The sequence below is a fragment of the Vigna umbellata genome, chromosome 4, assembly GCF_029865625.1.
Source record: "Vigna umbellata cultivar VRB3 chromosome 4, Vumbellata_1.0, whole genome shotgun sequence".
NCBI lineage: Eukaryota > Viridiplantae > Streptophyta > Magnoliopsida > Fabales > Fabaceae > Vigna > Vigna umbellata.
In genome coordinates, this window is record NC_142168.1 from 51257818 (window position 1) to 51282564 (window position 24747).

Here is a 24747-nt window from a genome sequence, read left to right on the forward strand (position 1 = left end):
ATGAGCGTCTCATCTTCCTCTCTTACATTCTTCCCCTGAAGATGAAGCTGCTTGAAGTAGCTATCTTGTTCGTTGAAGGTGAAATCTCTTGACACATAGAATCTTTTTGATAGGGGTGAAAACATTTGTATCCTTTTGTGTGGTAGAGTACCTTAAGAATACACATTTGAAAGCTTTAGGGTCTAATTTTCCCCTTTCATTACTATGAACATGCACAAAGGATATACACCCAAATATTCTAGGTTGGACAAATTGAACAAACACGAAGCTAACTTCAGATTTTTGTTTCAATAAAAACCCAAGTCACCCGAGTACAATCATCTGTGAAGGTTAAAAACCATTTAGCACCTGAGATATTAGGAACATAAGCAAGACTCCATACATTAATGTGAACAACAAAAAAAGGGAAAGAACTCATATTGTTGCTAATGGGAAAAGGTACACACTTGTGTTTAGCAAACTCACACACCTCACAATGGAGACTCTCCACATTTAAATTTTTAAACAAGGAAGGGAAAAACACTTTTATAACTCGAAATGAAGGATATCCTAGTTGGCAATGGTATAGTTGAACTTTCTCTTTGTTGGTCATGGTGGATTTAGATGAGACTCTGATAACAGTTGAAAAACTGTTATTTTCATGCTTAAAATTGATACTAAAAGCAACCTTTAACACTTAGAAACTAGCTTGAAATCATACTTTTGGTTATATTTTTAGAAATAAGAGAGCTGGACAGGTTTATGCTTGATTTCAGTGTTTTTGTGCAGGTTTTAAGATGAATTTGGTGAAAGAAGTAAAGAAGGATAGAGATGGAATCAGAAAAGACATCAAAAAGTGCAAAAGGAGAAGCCGCAACTACCGCTCAGCGGCAGTTTACCGCTGAGCGGCACTCAGGCAGTCACGTTGGCTCCGCTGAGGTTTGACCGCTGAGGGGAGGAAAACAACTCACGCACTTACCGCTGAGCGGCACTATTTTGGGCTTGGGCCTAATTTTCTGTCATTTTAGAATAGTATATAAGCTTTAGGACGTCCTAGGGTTTGTATCTTTGGCAGAGACGAAGCAAACACTCTCTTTTCCACCCCTTGAAGGAAGATCTTGGATGCTCAGGCTACCTCCTCCTCTTTCTAGGGTTTTTCTATCTCTTTCATTCTTTCATTATTGTTCATCTAGTTTCACCATGAATATGGTGAACTAAACCTTGTATTATTGTTGGGGAATCAATGTAGTCTTGTGAAACTCTCATATATGGAATTTATTTTAACGTCTTATATTAAGATATATGCTTTCTTTCATCTTTAGCTAGGGTTTTTCCTCTTTGCTTATTGCTTGCTTTGTTTAACTCATTCATTGCCATGATTATTGATTTTGTCGATACGGGAACGTACGGGGAAGTCTAGATTCGGGGAATTTCTCCCAATAGCATATTGGTTGCCTTTAAGCTCCTGCACTTTAAGAACTAATTACTAGGAATGCTAGGAATTGTATGAACTCGTAATTAAGGATAGGCCTTCTTGTAAGGTGATTTAGAGAGTGGCATTAGCATTGATGATAAGAATGATGAATTCCTAAAAATATATGAGAGTGGATAAGATGAAATTGATAACCCCAACAACATACTCATCCATCTAATTCATTGAAGTGTTTGTATTCTGTTTTTCTCCATTGATCAAATTCATGCATACATATTTAATTTTTGTCTCTTGCATTTAAACCTACAACCAATTTGTTCTTAAGTCTTAAATAATCAACAAATCACATAGCTAAACTAGGCCGTGAGTCCTTTGGGAAAACGATACTTGGTCTTACCTTGTTTTATTACTTTATACGATTCGGTCACACTTGCCGATCATTAAACAAGTTTTTGGCGCCGTTTTTCGGTGTTCATAAATTTGTCATCAGACTCTAGCTAGGAAAATTAGGATCCTCCATGTAATATAGGTCATTCAATTCTCTATCATGTCCAATCGTCCTCCTTGAGTTTTTGTCCTGTAGTATACAAGAGTTGCTATAAAAATAACATTACATGAAAGATCTTTTGTGACTTTTTGTATAGAAATCAAATTGGTAGAAAGTTTAGGGACATGAAGGACATTTTTCAATATCATGGATGAGCTTATCTGGACCGCTCCTTGTCCTGCTGCAATTATAAGGGTTTCATCTACTGTGGAAATTTTCTTGTTGCTAGGACATGTGGAATATGTGGACAAGTATTTGGGTAGAGGGGTTATATGGTCAGTGGCTCTAGAGTCTAATATTCAGTAATGTGTAAATGGTATCAAACATTAAGGCCAAAAGAAAGTGGAAACTTACCATAATATGTTAAGGAGCATGTACCAGTGGGCTTCTCCAATTTACTAAGGATGGATCTTACCCGTTCTATCTCTTCATGATTCAGCTGGACAGATTTTTCACCTTGTCCATTACAATGTGTGCTTGCCCTTGCCCTCCTTTTTTGGGAGGGCCTCCTTTCGGGCCCCATTCTCGACTTGGGGGTTTTCATGTAATTTCCAACATTTTTCCCTTGTGTGGTGCAGTTTGTTAAAGTGGGTACACCAAACCTCTTCATATTTTTTCTCCATACTGGGAACCCAGATTTTCCTCTGGTTAGCAACCATGATTGTTCCTCCTTCAGCTATCATTGTAGAGCTTTCAATGGTTGAGGTCTCCAGCATCACTCCTCTCCTGCTTTCTTCACTCTAGATAATGGCTACCACTTCATTAAGCCTTGGACTTTCTCTTTTCCTAGGATTTAGATTCGGACCTGGTCATATTTAGGATTTAGGCCTACTAAAAAATCATAGACCCCCCCATCTTGTTTATTATACTCCTTTATAATTGCTGAGCCTTCTGAAAACTTTGCTTTTATAACTCGATAGTGGTCCAATTCCATCCATAGAGACTTCAGTTGATTAGCATATTATGTAACTGATCTATTTCCATGTTTGGTAGCCACGATTTTCACGTTTACATCATAAATTTGAGCAGCATCCTTGGCCTTAGAATAAGTTTGTTCTAGTGCCTCGCAAATTTCTTTTGCTAATTTAAGGAACATGTAGGTATCACTGATTTTTGGGACCATTGAATTCCACAGCCACGCAATGATCATGGAGTATTCTTCGTCCCATGATTTGAACTTGAGATTTGTTTCATCAGGTGCATTACCAGTCAAGTGACTGATATTTCATTTTCCTTTCAAGATGGTCCTAATGAGTTGAGACCATTTGAGGTAATTCTTCCCATTTAACCGATAAGCAGAATGAACATTCTGCAATTCTCCAACAGTCTGGGGTTTGTCCCCAGTTTCTAGGTTCACGACCTCAGCCATCACCAGGTGTGATCAAGGTAGAGAGGGTTGCATTGCAATGAAGGCTACGATAAGAGCGCATCAATGAAGGTTGTGACTTAGGTTAAAGGTAGCACAGCAAGGAAGGCTGCAACTTAGGTTTATAGGCACGATCAAAGACTCCCAGAGATCAGGAGCTCTGATACCATCTCAAATTTGGAAGGAACAATATTCTTTCTTATTACTATTATGAGGTTACTAGACCTCTATATATACATGAGTCTACAACTTATTTTAGGAAATATGGACAGATAATCCTATGATTATGGGATTAATCCTAAATACATAAACCTAATAATAGCAACATATAACTGTTATAGAAATACAGCATAGCAAATATAAAACTTCCTAAAATACACAAATCAATCACCGTTTTGACAATTTTCATCCAACGACAAAATCTTGTGAATCAATACTTGGTATATCTTTTCAGAAGTGCTTAAATGATCTACATGTATAGAAAAATTGACAAGTACCAAGTTGTTTTGAACACGCAATGCAAAGCATTAAATACACAACGTTTCTAACAACAAAAGTAATGAAAAAGACCATATATATCAGCATACATCTCTAATCTACTCTACTATGTGCAAATACCTATTGCACATATCCACGTGCTCCATCATGAACAAATCAGAAGTGAACGTTAGAAACAAAGAAGACATTCATGAAATATTCTCTCCATCAAAAGCACTAGTGTGGAAAAGGCCTTTAATGTTACCCTTTAAACGTCTGACCACCGAATATCCAACTTAAAAAATGACCGGTGACATTGTTGTAATTAAAAACACTATATAGACGTCGATTGAGGGCTCCCCGACGTCTAAAGAAGAATACACGTCGGGCCCTACAATTGGACGCCAAAAATAGACGAATGAATTAAAAAGATTAATATTTTAATTGGATTTAGACGTCCAAGTTTATGGTGCCCGACGTCTAAAGAAGAATACACATCGGCCCCTGCAATTCAACGCCAAAAATAGACGAAAGAATTAAAAATATTAATATTTTAATTGGATTTAGACGTCTGGGTTTAGGGTGTCCAACGTCTAATGGGGTAGTCAGAATTCAATGGGGTAGTCAAAATTCCAAAAGTCACCATTTAGACGTTCGATTCCGTCACATTGACATTTAAAGTCTTATTTAGATGTCGGCATTGTTCCATTTCTCTTAGAGGTCTCTCAGTCAACCCTGACATCTAAATAGGTCTTAAACGTCGGCCCCTCCAAACTCGGACGCCAAATATGTCCGTTAAAATTATATTTTAAACCCTTTAAACGTCAGCTCTGTAGGACGCAGACTATAGTCATTTAAACGTCGGCTCGGTAGGACGCAGACTATAGTCATTTAAACGTCGGCTAGGAGGGGGCTCGACGTCTAAACGACTACTATTACCAAAATCGCAAACGCGAGGCAGCAGTTACGCGCACTCACTGTTCATCATCTTCCTCGTGTTTTTTGTTCACGGCCAAAGCTTTTGAGGTTCGATTTCTCTCTTTTGCATTGTTTAAAATTAGTTTTACTCTGATTACATTACTTTTTGATGAATTATCTTCCATTTGAACCGATTATAATGTGTTTTCATTGTGTTTTGGTGTAGTTTTGCGCGTGTCCTTGAGCGGCGATTTTAAGCGTTTTTGGCTGGCGATTCTTGCGATTTTGAACGATGCACTCCTCCATTTGCCTCCACTGCATTTTGAATTTGTTAAGAAGGTTAGTTTTTTTGATCAAAAATTTTTGTCTATGAATGTTATTGGCTTTTGGTTATGCATGTAATTGGTTTTTGGTTATGCATCTAATTTGCTTTTGGTTATGCATGTTATTGGGTTTGGGGTATGTATGTTATTGCTTTTGAATATGCATGTGATTGGCTTGTTAGTTAAAACATGTGATAAAGTTTGTTGTGTTATTATGATTAGCATGTGATAACGGTTTCTCAACCGTTATTTTTATACTTAATTTTGATATTAAAAACACCCTTTTTGACTTAAAAGCTTGCTTGAATTCATGTTTTTGCTTTCGTTTTGTGAATAAGAGAGTTGAGGTTATACTTGATGATTTTATCACTGAATTCCCTTAATTTTGTGGGCTAATTGAATGATTTGAAAGAAGAGTTAAAGTACTAAATAGTTGGAATGCAAAAGTCAACCATGTAGAAAAGTCAATCAGAGTACAAAAAAGTCAACAAAAGTGCAGAAAAGTCAACTAGTGCAGAAAAGTCAACTAGAGTGTAGAAAAATACCACTGAGCACCAGTTTTGGGCTGAGCGTCAGTTTCGTGGGCTTGAACCCATTTTCTTTTACTTTTTTGATATATTTTGGGCTTGAACTCGTTTTCTGTTATTTTTCTGGTCTATTTAAGGACTTGGACATCCTAGGGATTGTATCTTTTGATGGCTTGAGCACATAAACACACTTTTCACCCCTTGGGGGTATATTTGGGGATGGTGATAGCTCTCTTCTTCTCTTTCTTGGGTTTTTCTATCTCTTTCATCCTTTCATTCCATTGTTCATCTAGTTTCACCATGTCTATGGTGAACTAAACCTCCATTGTTGTTGGGGATTGATGTAACCTTTGTAAACTCTCATGTATTGAATTGATTCTTGATTATATATGCTTTACTTCATTAATTGTTTGGGTTTTTCCTCTACACTCTATGCATGCTTTGTTTAACTCATTCAATTGCATGATCATTGATTTTGTCGATATGGACACATACGGGAAAATCTAGATCTGGGGAATCTCTCCCAAAAGCAGTATTGCCTAGACATAGGGATGTGAGGGTTGGTTGCCTTTAAGCTTCTGTGTGAATGTAATGCATGATTAATTGTTAGGGAGACAAGACATTGTGAACTAGTAATTAGGATTAGGCTTTCTTCACTGAGACATCGGGTTTAAGGTAAATTAGAAAGTGGCATTAACATTAATGAAGAAGACGAATTCATATACGCATGAGAGTAAACTAGGTGAAATCTAAAACCCAACAACAATACCATCAACTTCATTCATTCATTCTTGTGTTTAGCCTCAATTGATCAAATTGTATTCATGTTTATTTTTATTTGCATTTGCATTCTAAAACCCCAAAATTTATTCTTTAGAGTCTTAATTAGTTGGGTAATCACATAACTGCTTAGTGTCGTAAGTCTCTTGAGAAACGATACTTGGTCTTACCATTTATTATTACTTGATACGATTCAGTACACTTGCCGAAGTCTTAACAAGTTTTTGGCGTCGTTGCTGGGGACTTGTGATTTAACTATTTTATCTGTGTGATTCTTAACCGATTAGACTTTTTATCTTCTTTTTTTTTATCTTTTTATTTTTTTATCTTTCTATCCTTTTTTCTCTTTTATCTTTTTCTCTTTTTATCTTTTTATCTTTTTAGTTTTCTTTTATCTTTTTATTTTTTTTTCTTTTTTATTTGTTTATCTTTTTATTCTTATTTTTATCTTTTCATCTTTTTATCTTTTTATCTTTTTACCTTTTTTTTTATTTATCTTTCTATCTTTCTATCTTTCTATCTTTTTATCTTTTTATCTTTCTATCTCTTCATTTATTTCTTTTTAATATTTTATCTTTTTATCTTTTTATCTTTCTATCTTTCTATCTTTTTATCTTTCTATCTCTTCATCTTTTTATCTTTTCAATTTTTTATCTGTTCATGCTAATTGGGTGCTCCAGTGTAGTATTCTTTAGGGCTTGTTCTTTTGAGTGGATTTGAGGGAGTGGATTTGAGGAGATTTGAGAGGATTTGAAGATAATTTTTTTTGTTGTTTTTTTGAGCGAATTTGGAGGTAAATGAGAGTGAATTTGAAAATAATTTTTTTTAATTTGTCACGTCAATACAATTTTATACTAATTCTCACAAATTTATTTTCAAATTCACTCTCATTTACCTCCAAATTCGCTCAAAAAAACGACAAAAAAAATTATCTTTAAATCCTCTCAAATCCCCTCAAATCCACTCAAAAGAACAAGGCATTAGTGTTTGCAGGATAAAATTTGAAAATTTGTACTAGGATTAGACGGTCATCAAGAGAAGAAGGACAAAGAAGGTCGCAGGGCGCACCTGGGCACCCCATTAAGGGCATTGAGCGCCATCCTTCAAGTGTCATGTTCACCAAGTTCTGTGCATGAAGTGACTAAAAATATCAAAGAGAATGGAGTTAAATAGATTGAGGCTCCTTATTCAAGGATGGTAAGATGGTGAATGAGAAGATGTTATAGATAAATTGGTGTGATGAAAGCAAAAGGAACACCAACATCATAGATGCAAATTGTGCTTAATGGTGTCAGGCTCGTGACGTTAAATAAGCGATTATTGGGAGGCAACCCAATTTCTGACTTTTTCTTTTGGATTTGAATTTGCTTTGCAGGAATTATAGCATCTACTGATGGATGTTGGACAACATCTACTGAGGGATGCTAGGAGGACTCAGATAACAGCATTTATTGATGGATGCTACTATGATGAGGGTGATGAATGATAGCGTCTACTCATGTTTATTTTTATTTGCATTTGCATTCCAAAACCCCAAAATTTATTCTTTAAAGTCTTAATTAGTTGGATAATCACATAACTGTTTAGTGTCGTGAGTCTCTTGGGAAACGATACTTGGTCTTACCATTTATTATTACTTGATACGATTCGGTACACTAGCCGAAGTCTTAACAAGTTTTTGGCGTCGTTGTTGGGGATCAAAAATTTTGTTTATCAGCATGTTAATTAAGATTATATGTATGAAATCATTGAGTGAAACTTAGTTCCCGTGTGAAATTTAACACAAACGATTAATCTTTTAATCGTTTGTGTTAAATTTTGAATTGTCCGATTGAATTTTTTAGAAAAATTATTTTTCATAATTTGCTATAACATGTACGTTGGAGTTTATGGATAAGATTGAAAAAATTTCGATTAAGATTATTTGTGTTGTTCTCCGGATGCATATTTGATTGTGGTCATCCTTGGCCACTCTCATTTCGTGTATTTCGGTGACCAATGCGAAATGTTGTCGAAATCTTATCAAATTTATCATGTTAGACTTCTTTGCACGTGTCTTAACAAATTATGAAAAATAATTTTTCTGAATGGGTAAGGCCTAACCTAGTGAGAGTTCAAAAATTGAAACTAAAGAAGTATGTTACGAACATAGTATGGATCGAAGGTGGATGAATGAACTCCGCATCAGTGAAGAATATGAAAAGGGTGTTTCGAAGTTCTTGCAATATGTTGAACAAAATGCAAAGTTTGTGAACGAGAAATATTTTTGTCCTTATGTTCGTTGTCTTAATCAAATACTCCAAGACTTAGGCAATATGCGTGACCATCTATTCATGTTCGGCACAATGAGAAGTTATACCGTTTGGACTTGGCATGCAGAAGTACTGGACCAGCCTACCACGTCACGAGGAGCAGATTATGTCATGTCTTGGATTAAGACCATCGTTCGAATTGCCATTACAAATGACTGGATTGAGGTAATGATGCTTACCTTCAATTCATTACAAATCAAATCCATCTTTCAACATAGTCAAACATAATGAATTTTTCTCCATTTTGCAGCGCTTCAAGAGTACATCTCCTACACCAGAGTACGCAATTAAGAAGATAAGACAAGAGTGGGCAACTTATCTTCTCTAAAGATGGACCAAGGAAGATTTGTTATTGTTATTGAACATTTATATTTAGTTTAACTTTAACTTTTGATAGTTTAGGTTTTGGATTGTTTTTTAGTACTTTGTTAATTTGAAACGCATAACATGTATTATATTATGCTGTTCTAGGACAATTTTCTGCCTTTTGGGTGTGGTTTTATTGTAAAAATAAAATAATTTAAAAAAAACACCTAGTAGACGTATGTTATGACACTGTCTGACGTCTATTGACGTTTGTCAGTGCACATGCAGACGTCGAATGGATTACAGAGGCAAGATTCATTCCAGGACATTAAACTCGACCTCCCTACAGTCAGACGTTTATATAGACGCCTGACCTATATTGTCCGACGTCTATATAAACGACTGACTTGTATTGTTCGACGTCTATATAGACGACTGACTTGTACTGTCCGACGTCTATATAGACGTCTAACCTGTACTATCCGATGTCTACATTGACATCTCCCAATAAAACTGTCGGTATAAGATCAATGTTAAAAGCCTTAAATAATAGACGTTAAAAACCTTTTCTACATTAGTGAAGGCATACTGAGAAGTTTATGAAAAATAAAAATACCTCTACAATTATGAAATTCAAAAACATAATATATATATATATATATATATATATATATATATATATATATAACATTTATCAAGTAATTGTATAACAATAATTATAAACCATATCAATTATTATATGGAAAGAGAGTTCAAATATCATTTTATTTATAAATGATGTACACATCTATGAATATAATCTGATTGTGTTAAAGAAGTCACTTATAATTTTTAATTTTCTTATTTATCACCTTTTTATATATATTGTTTGTTTAAGTTTGGTTTGATAACCAAAGTATACATTTTGTTAATTATGTACACATCAATAAAGAACTTTCTCAATAACGTGTGTGTATTGTACAAGCAAGTCAAAATTATTTCTGCAAAAGCAAAAATTCTTCTAAAAATTCACAATTATCCAATTAAAAGATGAAACATAATTTTAGCTAAAGAATACTGACACTAACATTTGATGTCTCAGTAGTTAAAATGAAAAAAAAAATCAGGAAGAATAACTATTTGGTACTCAATCTATTAAATAAATTTCTTCTAGTAGATTATATTAAATAGCAATAATTTTTTTTTAAAAAAATATTTTTAAAGTAATAGTTACTAAATAAAAGAGGTTCTAATTTTAATTATTATTAAAAAACATGATATTAAATACTATAATAATAACTTTTGTTATTAATTTTTTTCTATTGTTTTCCAAAATGTAGATAATAATACAAAATCAATAAGAGAATTAAAAATCTGTAATGTTTATCCACAATTGTGTCACTATAACTAACTTTATTAAAGTCTGTAAGTTACAGTGGATCCTGTAAATCATAATCATGGAAAAGACTATAGAGAGTCTATGTACTACCTCAATGATATGGATGAATAAAAGATATCAAACTTTTTTTCTTTAAATTGACAATAAAACTTTTTTCTGCATATTATATATTCATAACAAAAATAGATAAATAATATCTTTCTCAAAAGACTTTATAACTATTTTAAATTTTATTCATTTTGTTTAGAACAATTGTATATTATCAAGATACTAACACATAACTTAATAAAGAAGTGGATGAAAACATTCACCAAAACCTCATACTTATTATTTACTGTAAAAAAAATTATTATTTCCTATGTTTCTTTTTAAATGCTTTTTTAATGTTCTTTTAAAAAATTAAGGAATTTTATTAATTTTATAAAATAATTATAATTTTGTATTTTACTTATCTCTACATCTTAGTATATGGGTAAATTAATTAAAAATTGAGTTAAAAGTAAAATATTAATAATAAAAAGGTAATTAATATCATCTTAAATTTTAAAAATAACAATAAAATAGATTTTTTAAAACACTACAGTTAAAAGGGAACAAAGCAAAATAATGAAGTTGATAATTTATTACAAAATTAAACAGTAATATTAATAATTTACTTTAGTGAAAGTTCTAAATATTTAATATAAAATTTTGAATGAATAAATCATTGTTGGTTTGAAGTAACATTAACTCTTGTGGAAGAAATATTATTAATCATTACTTTGTTTAACATTTAAAATTTATTCTTTCAGAGAAACACGTGATTCTATATTCATATTCAATCATTATTGTGTTTTGTCATCCAATCTCCATTGTTAGACAATAGAGCTATTCATTATCAAAGATTTTTGCACGAAAATGTACGAAATGGTTAATTCATAATTATATCTAATGAGAGCCTTTTTAAATAGTGCCCGACTTTTGATTATAAAACACTTTATTATGATACAAAACAAATGCATTACAACTTCTGATAAAAAGAAAGTTAACTTAAGAATGAAGAAATAATGTAGAGACACTTTCTTTTATTATTATTGAAACGACTTAATAAATATTACTGTTTAATTATTTATTATTATTAATTAATTAAACTATTTTCATTGTCATGTCATACTAACGTCTTTGTCGTTTCAAATTGTTGCTAAATCCAATGTGCATAAATGTATTTCAAGATCACTAATGAAATGGATGAAGTATTCTAATATGATTTTAGAGAAAAATAATTCATAAATAACTTCTTAAAATAATTATTTTTTCAAATTTGAAGATAAGTATCTCCAATGAACATGAACAGTGGAGGTATACGGGAACTCATGTCAGAGGGGTTGTAGTTTGAATTCTCGTATCTCTTTGTGGACTTTTTGAAAAAACTACACAAATAAATATATTATCATATTATTTATTAAAATAGACTTATTTAGTATATTTATGATATGCAAAATTGAAATTTAAAACTGATTTTGATTAATAACAACTATTATTCAATTGCATTTGTGAGTATTAATACAAATTCACATTAAATTTATTTATGAGTTATAATAAAATTAATTATTTTAAATTTACTTTAACATAAAATATATAAAATTCATCAAATAAACAATTTTCTTAAATCAAATATAGTAACGATGTCACCCTAGAGTCAAATAATCTAAACTAGTATACTATTAGAAATTAAACTAGTTTTCTTAGGAGGATCAAACTTTTTGACTCAAGATACCTCACATATACCAAAAACACTTATATAAAATCCAAACATACCTTTACCATTTTAAACAAATAATGATTCATATTAATGCTATTTGAGTCACAGCATCACTCTTATCATGCACACCAAATTTTTCAAAAGAGACTAAAAAAAGAGTAATGATAAAACTTACTTAAAAAAATTTGATTAGATATAGTTGATTTCCTCAATAACAGGGATATTTATGCCGTCTTTGAACAAATCTTCAAATACTTAGAGAAATTTAAAAAGATAGTGGTATTTTTTGATAAAATTTAAAGGAAAATATAAAAGTTAAAATTATTATATTATTATATTAAAAGTAAAATATGTCATCCTCATTAATTTAATGATAAAATTACATTAGCAAAAAAATTTGAACTGTACATACTAATGTGTTTTAAGTAGAGAAGAATTCTTTGAAAGAAAAATTAGGAAAGGATTGATTGGAGAAAGAACTTCCTTATATTAAAGTATAAGTATTTTGTTTTTCGACCTGAGTAGTACCACTTCTAAATTGTAGAAATGTATGTTTATTTTTTAGACTGAAGGAGGGAAGAACGAAAAACAAATAACTTAAAATTTATTTAACTTTGCACAAATATAAAATAAAAGAATAGAATAATCCATAACACAAAAAGACTCACTAAACTGAATTTCTCTTTTCCCCTCCTTCACTCTTACCAAAAAACACACTTTTTCTGCTACAATTATGATAATAAAGTTTCATAACCCACTTTCTCTCTTCATGTATCTTTTCATATCTCTCAACCTTGGACTAGTTTGTATCCATTTCCATCTTTCCTATATATATACTAAGGGTCACACATCATCCAAAAGCATATTATTATTCTCCCTATTCTTATTACAAAAAGAATACTTTGACACGGTAAAACTTGTTGACACTCATTTGACACGCCGTGGGGCCCAAATTATATTAATGTGCTGAAGGGTGATTCGGTCATTTACACGGTAAATGAAACGCTGGGTTTTAGCAAAGTTTTTCTCTCTCTGATTTCACTTTGCCGTCTCTGATTTCATTTGACTCATTTTGTCATTCACTTTTGCACCATTTCATTTTCGAAGAGGAAGTGTTGTGCTAAGGTTGGGCACGATGGAGAACGCAAGAAGACTGAAGAGGAAACGTTCGTGCTGTGGTAGGGTTGGGGCTGATAGAGAACGCGAGAACACCGAAGAGCAATTGTTCGTGTTGTGCTAAGGTTGGGCTGATAGAACGCAAGGTGCCACTTAATCGGAGGGGGTATGCTTCTTCTTCGTTTCTTCTTTTCTCATCATTTCTTTATCTTTTCATTTTTTTTGCTTCATTTTCGTAAACCCTAGACTAAAGGGGTCAAGGTCGTGAGAGGGAGAGTTGCGGTAGAGAGAACAGTAAACGAGATCGGTGGCGAGTGAGAGGCACTGAGAGAAGAAGGTTTGGGGAATGGTCTAAATTTTTTTTCCTTTTATATTTTAAACCCCTTCTACATCTTTTTTTTATTGATTATTCACTCTGATGTTTGCACAGTTTTCCCTTCATGTTCAAATGCATTTTGTTCATCACACTTACTGATTTGTTTTCTTCATGTATGTATATACCATTTCTTCTGTAACTAAAATAAAATTATTGTGGTTACATTAGTTCTATTGAAAGCTGTTACTTAGCGAATTTTGTTAAGTTCCAAAAAGGGTAATTTGGAGGGGAAGAATTGGACCAATGATAAGGAAACAAAGGAATACATACATAAATTACTTTCTGCTTTATAGTTGTTAATACTATAGGTTGTCAGATGATGCTAGAATTTGTTGGTGTGTGATGGAAATAACTTCAACAAGGTGGACAGATGAGAAGGAATGGAAAGTGAAATCTGAAGTTCATTTTTCTGAGATACAGAGCAAACTCATAGATTCGGGTTTAGGGTTTGACTTAATTCCCAAAATCAGATTATTAATAAAGACTATCAAAACATTATAAGCTCTATTTAAGTCAATATCTATTTGATGCAAGGCTAAACCGTCATCCTTAAAATTGTAATTGTGGCACTCCTCATTGTGATTGAAACTAAGGGAGGCTAGGATTGGCCACAAATAAAGTGTCTTTTCTTCACAAATGAACAATGAAATGTTGTAAAAGGACCTTCAATCAAAACATTCATAAAAGCTGCATTTAGTCTAGGATATCAAATTGGCTTCCCTTAGTTTGAATTTCATCGTACAAATACATACATTCTCTACATAATTTTTTTGTAATATTCCTAACAAATCCTCCATACAAATTGCTGCATAAGTTAAATAACACCATCCAAGGGAGACCGGTATCATGTCATTTAAAAGGGGTGTTTCTGTTGGTGTTTCAAATCCCCTGGGCACTTTTTTAAGAGAGCTTATGAAAATAATAAAAAAGATATTCCCATATGGGCACTTAGTGATGGAAAATATAATTAACCTTCCTTTTAAATGTAGTATTGTAAAATATTCTTGTTTTACTGCATACTTTCTGAATCATTTTCACTGGGAACCCTGAAATAAGAGCATCCGAGAATTTCTCCCTTCTAGTAGGTTTCTCAATTTTTTTCTTCTGTTGAACAACTTCAGACCTACAAAAGGATCCTGAGTCAATTGTTAATACATATCTTTGTTTAGTTTGCTAAATTGAACTAAAACCAAACTTCCTTTCATTTCATTACTTTTTGAAGTAATATTATACAACAATGAAACAAATTCACTGTGGCCTCCTTGATAGGGTTAATCTCTTAAGTTGGATAGGCCAATTTTCAACATGTGTCATTAGTTTAGAAGATTGTTATGCTATGTACGCTTTAAAACTTGGATCTTGTCTTGCGGATTTGACTTTCTGTAGAATAAATATGGAATTTTGGAGATCTTTCTTTGATCTTGTATTGTTGTGAATGAAGCAAACTTATGTCATTTGTCTCTTTTGATATCAATGTTATTTCTTGTTATCCTCTTACAAACCCTTGTTTCTTTTATTTTGTTTTCTTAAAAAGAATTTGCATGCCTAGTTATGTTTGGTAACTGAATTGCCTATATTATAAGTGGAATCTTATAACAAAGTTAGCAATTCAGAACCGTACCTATCTGTTTAGGCTAAGGACGGTGGGAAATTGAAATACCAGAAGTGCGTAAAGCTGCTTTATCCTAAGATTCTGAACCAATTAGATGAAGTGTTTATATAGCTATAATGTGAACATTCAGTGTAATTATATATGGTTTTTGAATGTGATTTTGTTGTGAGAGATGTGTCTATATATGTGTTCCATTTAAATCTGTTATGGCTGATATTGTTGCAGAAAATGAAGTTTTGCTTGCTATCATTGTTGACCAAGAGGCGACCATTGCCAAGCTTGAGAAAATGGTTGCACTGAAGAGGCAAGGGGTTGCTCATGTTGGGAACTCACATTCAAATAAAGATTATGACATGGTAGTTGATGATTTTGGGACAAGTAATTCACAGGAAGATTATGAGCTAGTAGTTTCATCTATTCTGGTTTCAAAGTCTAAGAAAGAAATAGAGATGGAAGGTGATGATGTTGAGAAGTCCAATTCTAAGAAGAATTTTGAAAGTTCATTGTAAATTGTAAATTTGAATGATGTTAACTGTTGTATTTTTTTATGAAGGAAGGTTGAATATATGATCCATTTGTAATTGTTATTAAGTTGTTCATTTTCCAGGTTCAATGAATTTGATTTGGGAATACATTATTTTTTATCTTCTTTTTGTTCATAATGCCAATTCAATTAACCATGTGCTTCGTTACAGATAAACAATAACTAAAAAAGTTTTTAAGTCAATGCAGTTAAACATTTGATTTTTTCCTGCAGTAAGTGGTTTTTTCATTCAATATCAATATCAATATCTTGGATGTAGTAAGTGGTTATCTACTAGGTCCTATATGGTTATTTGTGAAAGAGGTTCTGTACAACAATAAAGGTGGTTTAATTCAATATCATCATCACATTTCTTAGGTTCAGTAAGTGGTTATCTACTAAGTTGTATGTGGTTATTTATGAAAGAGGTTTTGTACACAAATAGAAGTGGTTTAATTCAATATAAATCACGACATTTCTTAAGTGCAATAAGTGGTTATCTACTAAGTCCTATATGGTTATTTCAGAAAGAGGTTCTGTACAACAATAAAAGTTGTTTAATTCAATATCAATAATCATTTTTCTTATGTGTAGTAAGTGGTTATCTACTAGGTCTTATGTGGTTATTTCTGAAAGGGGTTATGTATAACAATAAAAGTGGTTTAATTGAATATGAATGATCACATTTCTTAGGTACAGTAAGTGGTTATCTACTAAGTCCTATGTGGTTATTTATGAAAGAGGTTTTGTACAAGAAATAAAAGTGGTTTAATTGAATATCAATCATTAATTTCTTATTAGGTGCAGTAAGTGGTTATGTACTAAGTCCTATGTAATTATTTTTGAAAGAGGTTATGTACAACAATAAAAGTAGTTTAATTCAATATCAATGATCACATTTTTTAGGTGCAATAAGTGGTTATCTACTACGTTCTATGTGGTTATTTTTGAAAGAGGTTCTATACAACACAAAACCTGGTTTAATTCAATATGAATGATCACATTTCTTAGATGCAGTAAGTGGTTATCTACTATGTTCTATGTGGTTATTTATGAAAGAGGTTTTGTACAAGAAATATAAGTGGTTTAATTGAATATAAATCATTCATTTCTTAGGTGCAGTAAGTGGTTATGTACTAAGTCCTATGTGGTTATTTCTGAAAGAGGTTCTGTACAACAATAAAAGTAATTTAATTCAATATCAATGATCACATTTTTTAGGTGCAGTAAGTGATTTCCTACTAAGTTCTATGTTGTTATTTTTGAAAGAGGTTCTGTACAACAATAAAAGTGGTTTAATTCAATATCAATTATCACATTTCTTAGGATAGATTTCATCAATATGGTTGCCATCCAAACTTTTATGAATAACCAAACTTAAATTTTCATCCATAAAGGATTTTATACTCAATCATAAAATTCATAAACATTAAACAGTACAACATATTCTTCATTACAGAAACTAAACAACCTAAAATATGTACATTATGTTCAATATGTGTTCTCGTACTTCAATGTATTCAACTTGGTCATGTTGTCCTACTTCATGAATTAATCAATGCCTAAAGCATCCCACATTTCTTCAATATCCTACTGCGATGAACATTATCTTCGTGTAATACCCACTGACAAACCATATGTTGTTGCACAACTTGTAATTGTTCCTGCAATAACAATACTCTTGTTAAATATTACACTTAAAAACCTTTTATCATAAATCATATTGAAATAAACATGTACATAAACCTTTTACTTAGAGACTGAGAAGAGAATTGATTGAAAAGTGAAAATAAAAGTGCAGCTTTAGAGATTGCATTAGTTTGTCCATATCACTATATCCTACACATTTTTCAAAACACAATCAACATCATTGTATAATGAGAGTGACAAGTTCAGTTTCATGTATTGGTAAAATAATATGTATTTAACTAATGCATGCATAAAGTGGAACTGTGATTATATAATAGTTACAACACGTCTTTAGCTAACAAAAACATAAATATTCATAAAACCCATCATATGACATCAGTGAGCACATACACCAGTATTCACACTATTATGTTTACAACCAATAGTACCCACCACAAAAATGAAAGTTATTACACACTAACACACTAACACGGTCTTAACCAATACACCAGCAAGTTCACCTTCATTCTAAAAGGAAAACAAATATAGAATTGCATGTAGTTTGAAAAATAGATTTTGCAGAATGTATTAAAAAGAATAAACTGAGTTACAAATCATAATGCAGAGTTTTTGTTTTTCTTATCATTTAACTATGTATATGATACCTGCAAAATGAATATACCCTGTTGCCATATAATGAAGAAAAGGATGTAGTCCCAAGTTCCATATATTTGTCTGAAGAAGTTTGTGTTGTGTTCTTTAAATTATATGCAATCTTTTATGGTTCAGCAAATGTTAGTATGATAGCAAGAGCTTGATCTGCTTATACTTTGGTGGACATGTGAAACTTCAATTCTATACAAATAAGTAAGTTTTGTTGAAGAGATTTGTATGTTGATGATGTGAGATAGAGGGCTATAGTAAAGTTCAAAATGTGATTTTATTACTGCAAAAAATAATTGAGGAGGACTAGAGTGTAAGGTGAAGCTATTAGTATTGCCATTAATCAAATAAATGTAATACAATTAGGCAGTTTTTCGATCTCTATCAACTTCAGAGGGCATGTAAAAAAGTGTATGAGCTTTTGGAAAAGAGAAAGGGTTGTAAGGGTAGTAGTACTTGCAGGGTTATTGTCTAAGTCTGCCCATGACCACAACCATCATTTATGCCATGTCTTCATCATTAACGACCACTTTGCTCATATTGGCTTAAAACCATGGTCCTTCCAATCCAACTTCTTTTTTGGTTTTTCTTATACTATTAATTAGCACAATTACTTTAATCCTAAAATACTCTTTAATTTTTTTATAAGATAAGAAATCATTTATTGTGATGATCGTGAAAGTGATGAATTTAATCAAAAACAAAGATAATGTAAATCCATAAAATGAACTTTAGCTTAAATCACCTTCAAAATTTCAGCCAAGATTTAGTGTAGGAAAATGTGATTAGGTTGAGTCAATTACAACTTTCTATGGACTTACCAGAGACATTTAAAATATGACCTTTCTCGACCGAAAAAACTTCATTATGAGTATTCTTACAGATTCGAACTTTATCATCCGCATTGTGCCATAGACATTGGAAGTTCCACACTGATAAGCAAGCAATGGAACTTGTGGGAGGTTTCATAGTTAATCTTCCTTAACATGTTTTATTTTTTTAGTTAATGTCACATTCAAACTATTACACTATTCATGGTTTAAAACAACATACTTACAAGCTACAAAAGTGAGGAAACTTGACATGATTTTGGTTACTGTACAATTCTACAGGTGAAAGAAAAACAAGAGCCTATTTTATTAACAACATAATATATGAACATGCATCTAATATAACAAATATCTTATTAATCATAGGCACAAAATTTAACATTATTATCATCATCCCCTAATGAAGACAACCTTCCCTTGTAAACTTTTAAACGTACTGATTTTGTCAAAACTGGGCATATCCCGGATTGTAATTTTTTTGAAACACAAATTAACTTACAAAGCGATAAACAAATGTATCCACACTCAGATTCAACCAGAGAACAAATATAGACCCTTATCTGGCTCGAACCAAAATAATAACAACCCACATTGTATCCAAACTGCCTTAATAAAAACATTCGAACTTCACATGCAGAGAATAGACATAAAATTTCCAGAAACTAACTGTTATACAGTCCATCACCCCAACTGCTCAAAAGGGTAAAACTACAAAAGAAAAAATTAGAAAACCCTTACCTCAAAGTCACACACGAAATAAGCCACAAAAATGGAAACGCCAACCTAAAACCTCACAGCCATTGGAAACTTCCACAACCACCAATTGGGATCGGCACAATGATGCTACACCTTCAAACCCACGAAAAACCTCTACAACCACCGATTCAACCACTTCAAAAACACAAATGGGAAACAACGAAGAAGGAGGGAAAACGTGAGAGAAGCAGGTCAGAGAAAGTTAACCTAAATGGTTTTTTTCATTCACTGTCGAAAGAAGAACGAAAACTAAATTTACATTTCTCCCCTTTTACCCTCAAGTAGAATGCCATTTTTTAAAAAAAAAAATTACGTGTGCCGTGTCATATGAATGTAACTGACACGTAGGCGTGTCATTGTATTACTACTCTTCTTATTATTGTGACAATACTATATTAGTATTGCATTATTTTTATTATAGACTTTACCTTTTAAGTTTGATTTTTTAATACTTGACAAGCTGTAATTAGTGAAAGATTGAACCATTTTAAATTCTTGAGTCATACTATTACTACTCTGCTGGTTATGTTTATGTTGCTCTACTTAAATGCTCCATTTCCCTCATAGTTCTTCTTTCTAGTCACACACCTTTTGCCTGACCCTTTTTCAGTTCTTAGAGAGAAGGAGCATAAGAGAAGGGAAAGGTTGGTTGGTTGTTGTCGTTGTTACATACAGTATGCCCTTTTCTCATTCTTGATGCTTGCTATCATAGGATAATAGATGATGATATATATGATAATGAAACATTGTAGAAGCTATTTTGTTTTTTCCATCTCTTTTTCTTGCCCCTCTCCCCCTATGTGCTGCTATTACTACTATTGTTCACTAGGTGTTGTCAAAAAAAGTAGTATTCTCTTCTTCACCACTGTTTGATTCACCACCCTTTTGCAGAACAACAGACAACACATAATATTGGTCAAGAAGAATGAGAGACAACAAAGATCAGGATTTCTTTTCCCACAAATTTCCCACAACCTCTCAGGTAAACTCATGTTGCTACTTCTCTGTGCATTTGCAAGAAAAAATTATGACTTTTTTTCTTTTCAAGAATCTCTATCATTCATAATACTGTTATAATATAGAGATGATTGACAAGTTTTAAAGAATGGTTGATGACCAGGATTTTGGTTACAACTTGAAGGATTTTGGACTGGTGGTATTTAATCCATGTAATTTTCACAGTATGAAGAAACTGTAACTGTAATCTAAAACCTTGATCACAAGGTTATCCTTCTCATTTATGTTGTAATGATGTGATGTTGCAAGTAGGTGGTGGAAGAGATGAAGGAGCTGTGGGGCATGGCTCTACCTATCACAGCTATGAATATGTTGGTGTTTGTGAGGGCAGTGGTTTCTGTTCTCTTCTTGGGTAGGCTTGGAAGCCTAGAGCTAGCAGGTGGTGCACTTTCCATAGGCTTCACCAACATAACAGGGTACTCTGTTCTTGTGGGTCTTGCAGCAGGCCTAGAACCAGTGTGCAGCCAAGCCTATGGTAGCAAAAACTGGGACCTCCTCTCTCTTTCTCTCCAACGAATGGTCCTAATCCTTCTCATGGCAATCATTCCCATAAGTCTTCTCTGGCTGAACCTTGAGAGGATCATGCTGTTCATGGGCCAAGACAGTGCCATAACAGGAATGGCATCAATCTACTGTTTCTACTCTCTACCAGACCTTTTAACAAACACCTTTCTCCAACCTTTAAGGGTTTTTTTAAGGTCCCAAAAGGTGACCAAACCTATGATGTATTGCTCCCTTGTAGCAGTGTTGTTCCATGTTCCACTGAACTACTTGTTGGTGGTGGTGATGGAGCTGGGGGTGCCCGGGGTGGCCATGGCTTCTGTGCTGACTAATCTGAACATGGTGGTGCTTATTGCAGGGTATATGTGTGTGTGCAGGAAGAGGGAGATGGTGTTGAAGTGGGGATATGGAGGGGGAGTGGTGGCTAGTTTGTGTTCTGGGTTGGGGCAGTTGATGGAGTTTGCTGTGCCTAGTTGCCTTATGATATGTTTAGAGTGGTGGTGGTACGAGATTGTGACTGTGCTGGCTGGGTACTTGCCACGTCCAACACTGGCTGTGGCTGCCACTGGTATTCTGATTCAGACAACTAGCATGATGTACACTGTCCCCATGGCACTTGCAGGGTGTGTTTCTGCCAGGGTAAGTCTCTCTACACTATACACTTTATCCTATTATTTTATTTGTTCAAAAATGAATCATGAATACTCATGCCATGTGTCTCCCTACACCTTGTCATGTGTCTCCCTACACCTAGAGAGGGGTTGAGATTGTCTCTAGTCAAAATCAAAATTTTGCACATTCAAAACCTTTAACTGGATCTTCATCTCAAGGTTGTAAATATATGAACTGTGTATGTGAAAACTAGATTCTAGTTTATGAGAAGAAGAGAGAGTGAGAAAAACAACCCAAAGATGTCCATTGAGTTTATCCAGTAGACAGGTTTTCATTTATCACTATATTTTATTCAACATAATGTTGACAGGAGAAAAAGAAAACTTTTTTGACCATGTTCGGTTTTTGTTTTTATCCTAGTTTGAGTGGTTCATAGTTCAGTTTTTACTTTTTTTTAACCAGTTCGGTTGGTTGAGACAGGGAAGATAGGGACAGGAGAGTGATGGGCAGAGTGCAGTTAGCTTGGCTGGGTTGTTTTTCCCTCCTTTTTCTGTCTGTGTGATTTGGTGTTAGAATTTTTGAGGAGGAAGGAACCATTTACTTTTAGCAATTTGGCTTATTAGAAGGGTTTGAAGTCACAATAGCAGGGATAAGTTCAAATCTGCATTTTCTTTTTGGTTTTAAATTTAATGCATGTGGCCAATCATAAATGTTGGTTAACACCATGAGAGGTTAGACTCTTAGCTTGAAGAGAATGCTAATTGGTCCAAAGCCACACATTTTACTTCATTTAACCTTTTTTGTTTGCTTGCTGTATCTGGCTAAATAGGAAGTGTTCTTTTATTATGTTCTATTTTTGTTTAACTAAACACTTAAATCAAACATAATAATATCCATTGACAACACATATTTGGAAGGCATTAAGTGACATTCATCCACACATGCATTTTAACTCTACTCTTCAAAACAATCCTAAACAAACCACTAAGCATAGCTTTAACCTTTTGAGGCAACGACAAATCATTCTTTAATAAAAATAATAAGTTCTATTTTTCCTTTCAGTCTTCACAGTTTTACTGATTTGTTAAAGATCATAAGATAAACTGTAATCATGATGATGATAAATAACAATAATGATGATGGTGATAATGGGATTGACAAATTCTCTCTGTTTGCACTGTTATGATGGTTTGTTAGAGTCATCAGAAATCAGTGGCAACCTTAGGTTTGTTCACTTTATCTATCTGATCAGATACAATTTACAGTACAGCCTGAGTGTCTCATATTTTATTCTTTTGGAGCTAAACTTGAATACCTTGGTTTTGTGCTTGCTGAGGAATAAATTTGTTGCATGATTGCTTCAAGTACATGGACCCAGTTAGGTCACACTTGCAATTTGACAGGACAAAACTACAACTAATTAATTACTTCTGAGTAAGTGCAATTCCCTTAGGCTTGCATACAAGGGCCATCATGGATTTCCATTTGACCAAATAATTTAACCATCAAATCTCCCTGTGACTCCACCATTTCTGTGGGACCCTTCAAACTAGTTGGTACTGATAACATATCTTGGTACATTCCTGTTTGCTCCAAAAGTTAACTTGCACAAAACTTTGGTATGATGCACCTTTTGAATCACACCCATCTGAAATTTGCCATGAAGCACTTACAAGAATATGGCTAGGGTGTGTTTGGTTTTCTAGGGTGTTTTAAACTTGTTTTTTATAAGTTTATCAAGTTCAAACTTTTGCAAAGTTGAGTTTAATGTGTGTGTGTGTATATATATATATATATATATATATATAATTCTCAGAATCCAAAACATGTGATTAACAATTTCAAATTTTGAATGCAATTAATGCAGGTAGGGAATGAGCTTGGAGCTGGAAAACCATACAAGGCAAAGCTAGCAGCAATGGTTGCATTAGGATGTGCATTTGTGATAGGCTTCATCAATGTGACATGGACTGTGATATTAGGTCAAAGATGGGCCGGGCTTTTCACCAATGATGAGCCAGTCAAAGCCTTGGTTGCCTCAGTGATGCCAATTATGGGCCTGTGTGAGCTTGGGAACTACCCACAAACCACGGGCTGTGGGATTTTGCGTGGCACGGCACGGCCCGGTGTGGGGGCCCATATAAACCTGGGCTCATTCTACTTCGTGGGCACTCCGGTGGCAGTGGGCCTGGCATTTTGGTTCAAGGTTGGGTTCAGTGGGCTTTGGTTTGGGCTTCTGTCTGCCCAGGTGGCATGTGCAGTGTCAATCATGTATGTTGTGTTGGTGAGGACTGATTGGGAAGCTGAGGCCCTGAAGGCTGAAAAGCTCACAAGGGTGGAAATGGGTAGTATCAATGGGCTTAGGAACAAGGAGAATGAGAAAGATGAGGAAATGAGAGGGTTGTTGGGAAATGGAAATAGGAACAACAAAGATGACATTTGCTAAGAAAAAAGAAACCACACCACTGTTAAGGATTGACAAGAGTTATGACATTGAGATTTTGTTTGTTGGGAAGATCAAATGGGGTTGGAGGCTTGTCAATGGTTCCTTTATGATAATTTTGAGGAGGGCTTATTTTGTTTTCATTTGCTTGGAAAACTGAATCTAATCTTCTTTTAATTAATACCAATTGTTACATATTTTCTAAGGTAGATGGTGGATTAGATCTTTAAAAAAGTAGTTTTGAAAAATGAAAAGAAAAGTAGTGTTTTTTTATAATATACCAGTTTATTTTTAACACTACAATTTAATAATAGATGCTTCTCCATTTATTATTAAATTAGTCTTTAAATTACAATTTAAAAGAAAAAAGAGACATATGGTGTTATAAAATAGTAAAATTAGTAAATTATTTCTTAGTTATATTTTATTTATATATCAATTGTGTTTTATTGTTATTTCACTTTTGTTAAATACAATGGGTTCTTTGATTCTCACATAAGTCATCATATTTATTTATAGATGGTTTTTCATTTATTATTAAATTAGTCTTTAAATTTCAATTTAAAAAAAGAAAAAAAGAGAC

The 24747-nt window shown here is 33.1% G+C and overlaps 1 protein-coding gene, 2 long non-coding RNA genes and 1 pseudogene across 4 annotated transcripts; 2 read left to right on the forward strand and 2 right to left on the reverse strand.

The window, feature by feature from the left end:
- Positions 1–1956: 1956 nt before the first annotated feature.
- Positions 1957–3327, reverse strand: LOC148200541 (uncharacterized; annotated as a pseudogene).
- A 9696-nt stretch (positions 3328–13023) lies between these two features.
- LOC148200542 (uncharacterized) lies at positions 13024–15822 on the forward strand. The gene is made up of 2 exons (XR_015785791.1): positions 13024–13368; positions 15416–15822. It is a non-coding gene; the product is annotated as an uncharacterized LOC148200542 (long non-coding RNA).
- A 1273-nt stretch (positions 15823–17095) lies between these two features.
- On the reverse strand, positions 17096–19844 carry LOC148200543 (uncharacterized). The gene is made up of 2 exons (XR_015786400.1): positions 19574–19844; positions 17096–17377 (listed from the first exon to the last, which is right to left on the reverse strand). It is a non-coding gene; the product is annotated as an uncharacterized LOC148200543 (long non-coding RNA).
- A 255-nt stretch (positions 19845–20099) lies between these two features.
- LOC124838173 (MATE efflux family protein) lies at positions 20100–24373 on the forward strand. 2 transcript variants are annotated; one of them, XM_047313700.2, is made up of 4 exons: positions 20100–20235; positions 20483–20573; positions 20861–21748; positions 23589–24373. In XM_047313700.2, exons 2-4 carry the CDS (start codon positions 20517–20519, stop codon positions 24165–24167), a joined length of 1524 nt encoding a protein of 507 aa, XP_047169656.1. In that variant the 5' UTR covers positions 20100–20235; positions 20483–20516; the 3' UTR covers positions 24168–24373. The 2 variants fall into 2 exon arrangements, with proteins under 2 accessions (XP_047169656.1, XP_047169657.1); XM_047313701.2 differs by having other exon boundaries at positions 20110–20265.
- Positions 24374–24747: the final 374 nt, after the last annotated feature.

What these genes read in the sequence shown, in the direction of transcription:
- LOC124838173 (XM_047313700.2), top strand. Translation starts at nt 20,517, where the DNA reads ATGAGAGACAACAAAGATCAGGATTTCTTTTCCCACAAATTTCCCACA. An exon ending in AATTTCCCACAACCTCTCAG is followed by an intron (nt 20,574 to 20,860) that starts GTAAACTCATGT and finishes TGTTGCAAGTAG; the next exon opens with GTGGTGGAAGAGATGAAGGA. An exon ending in CAGGGTGTGTTTCTGCCAGG is followed by an intron (nt 21,749 to 23,588) that starts GTAAGTCTCTCT and finishes CAATTAATGCAG; the next exon opens with GTAGGGAATGAGCTTGGAGC.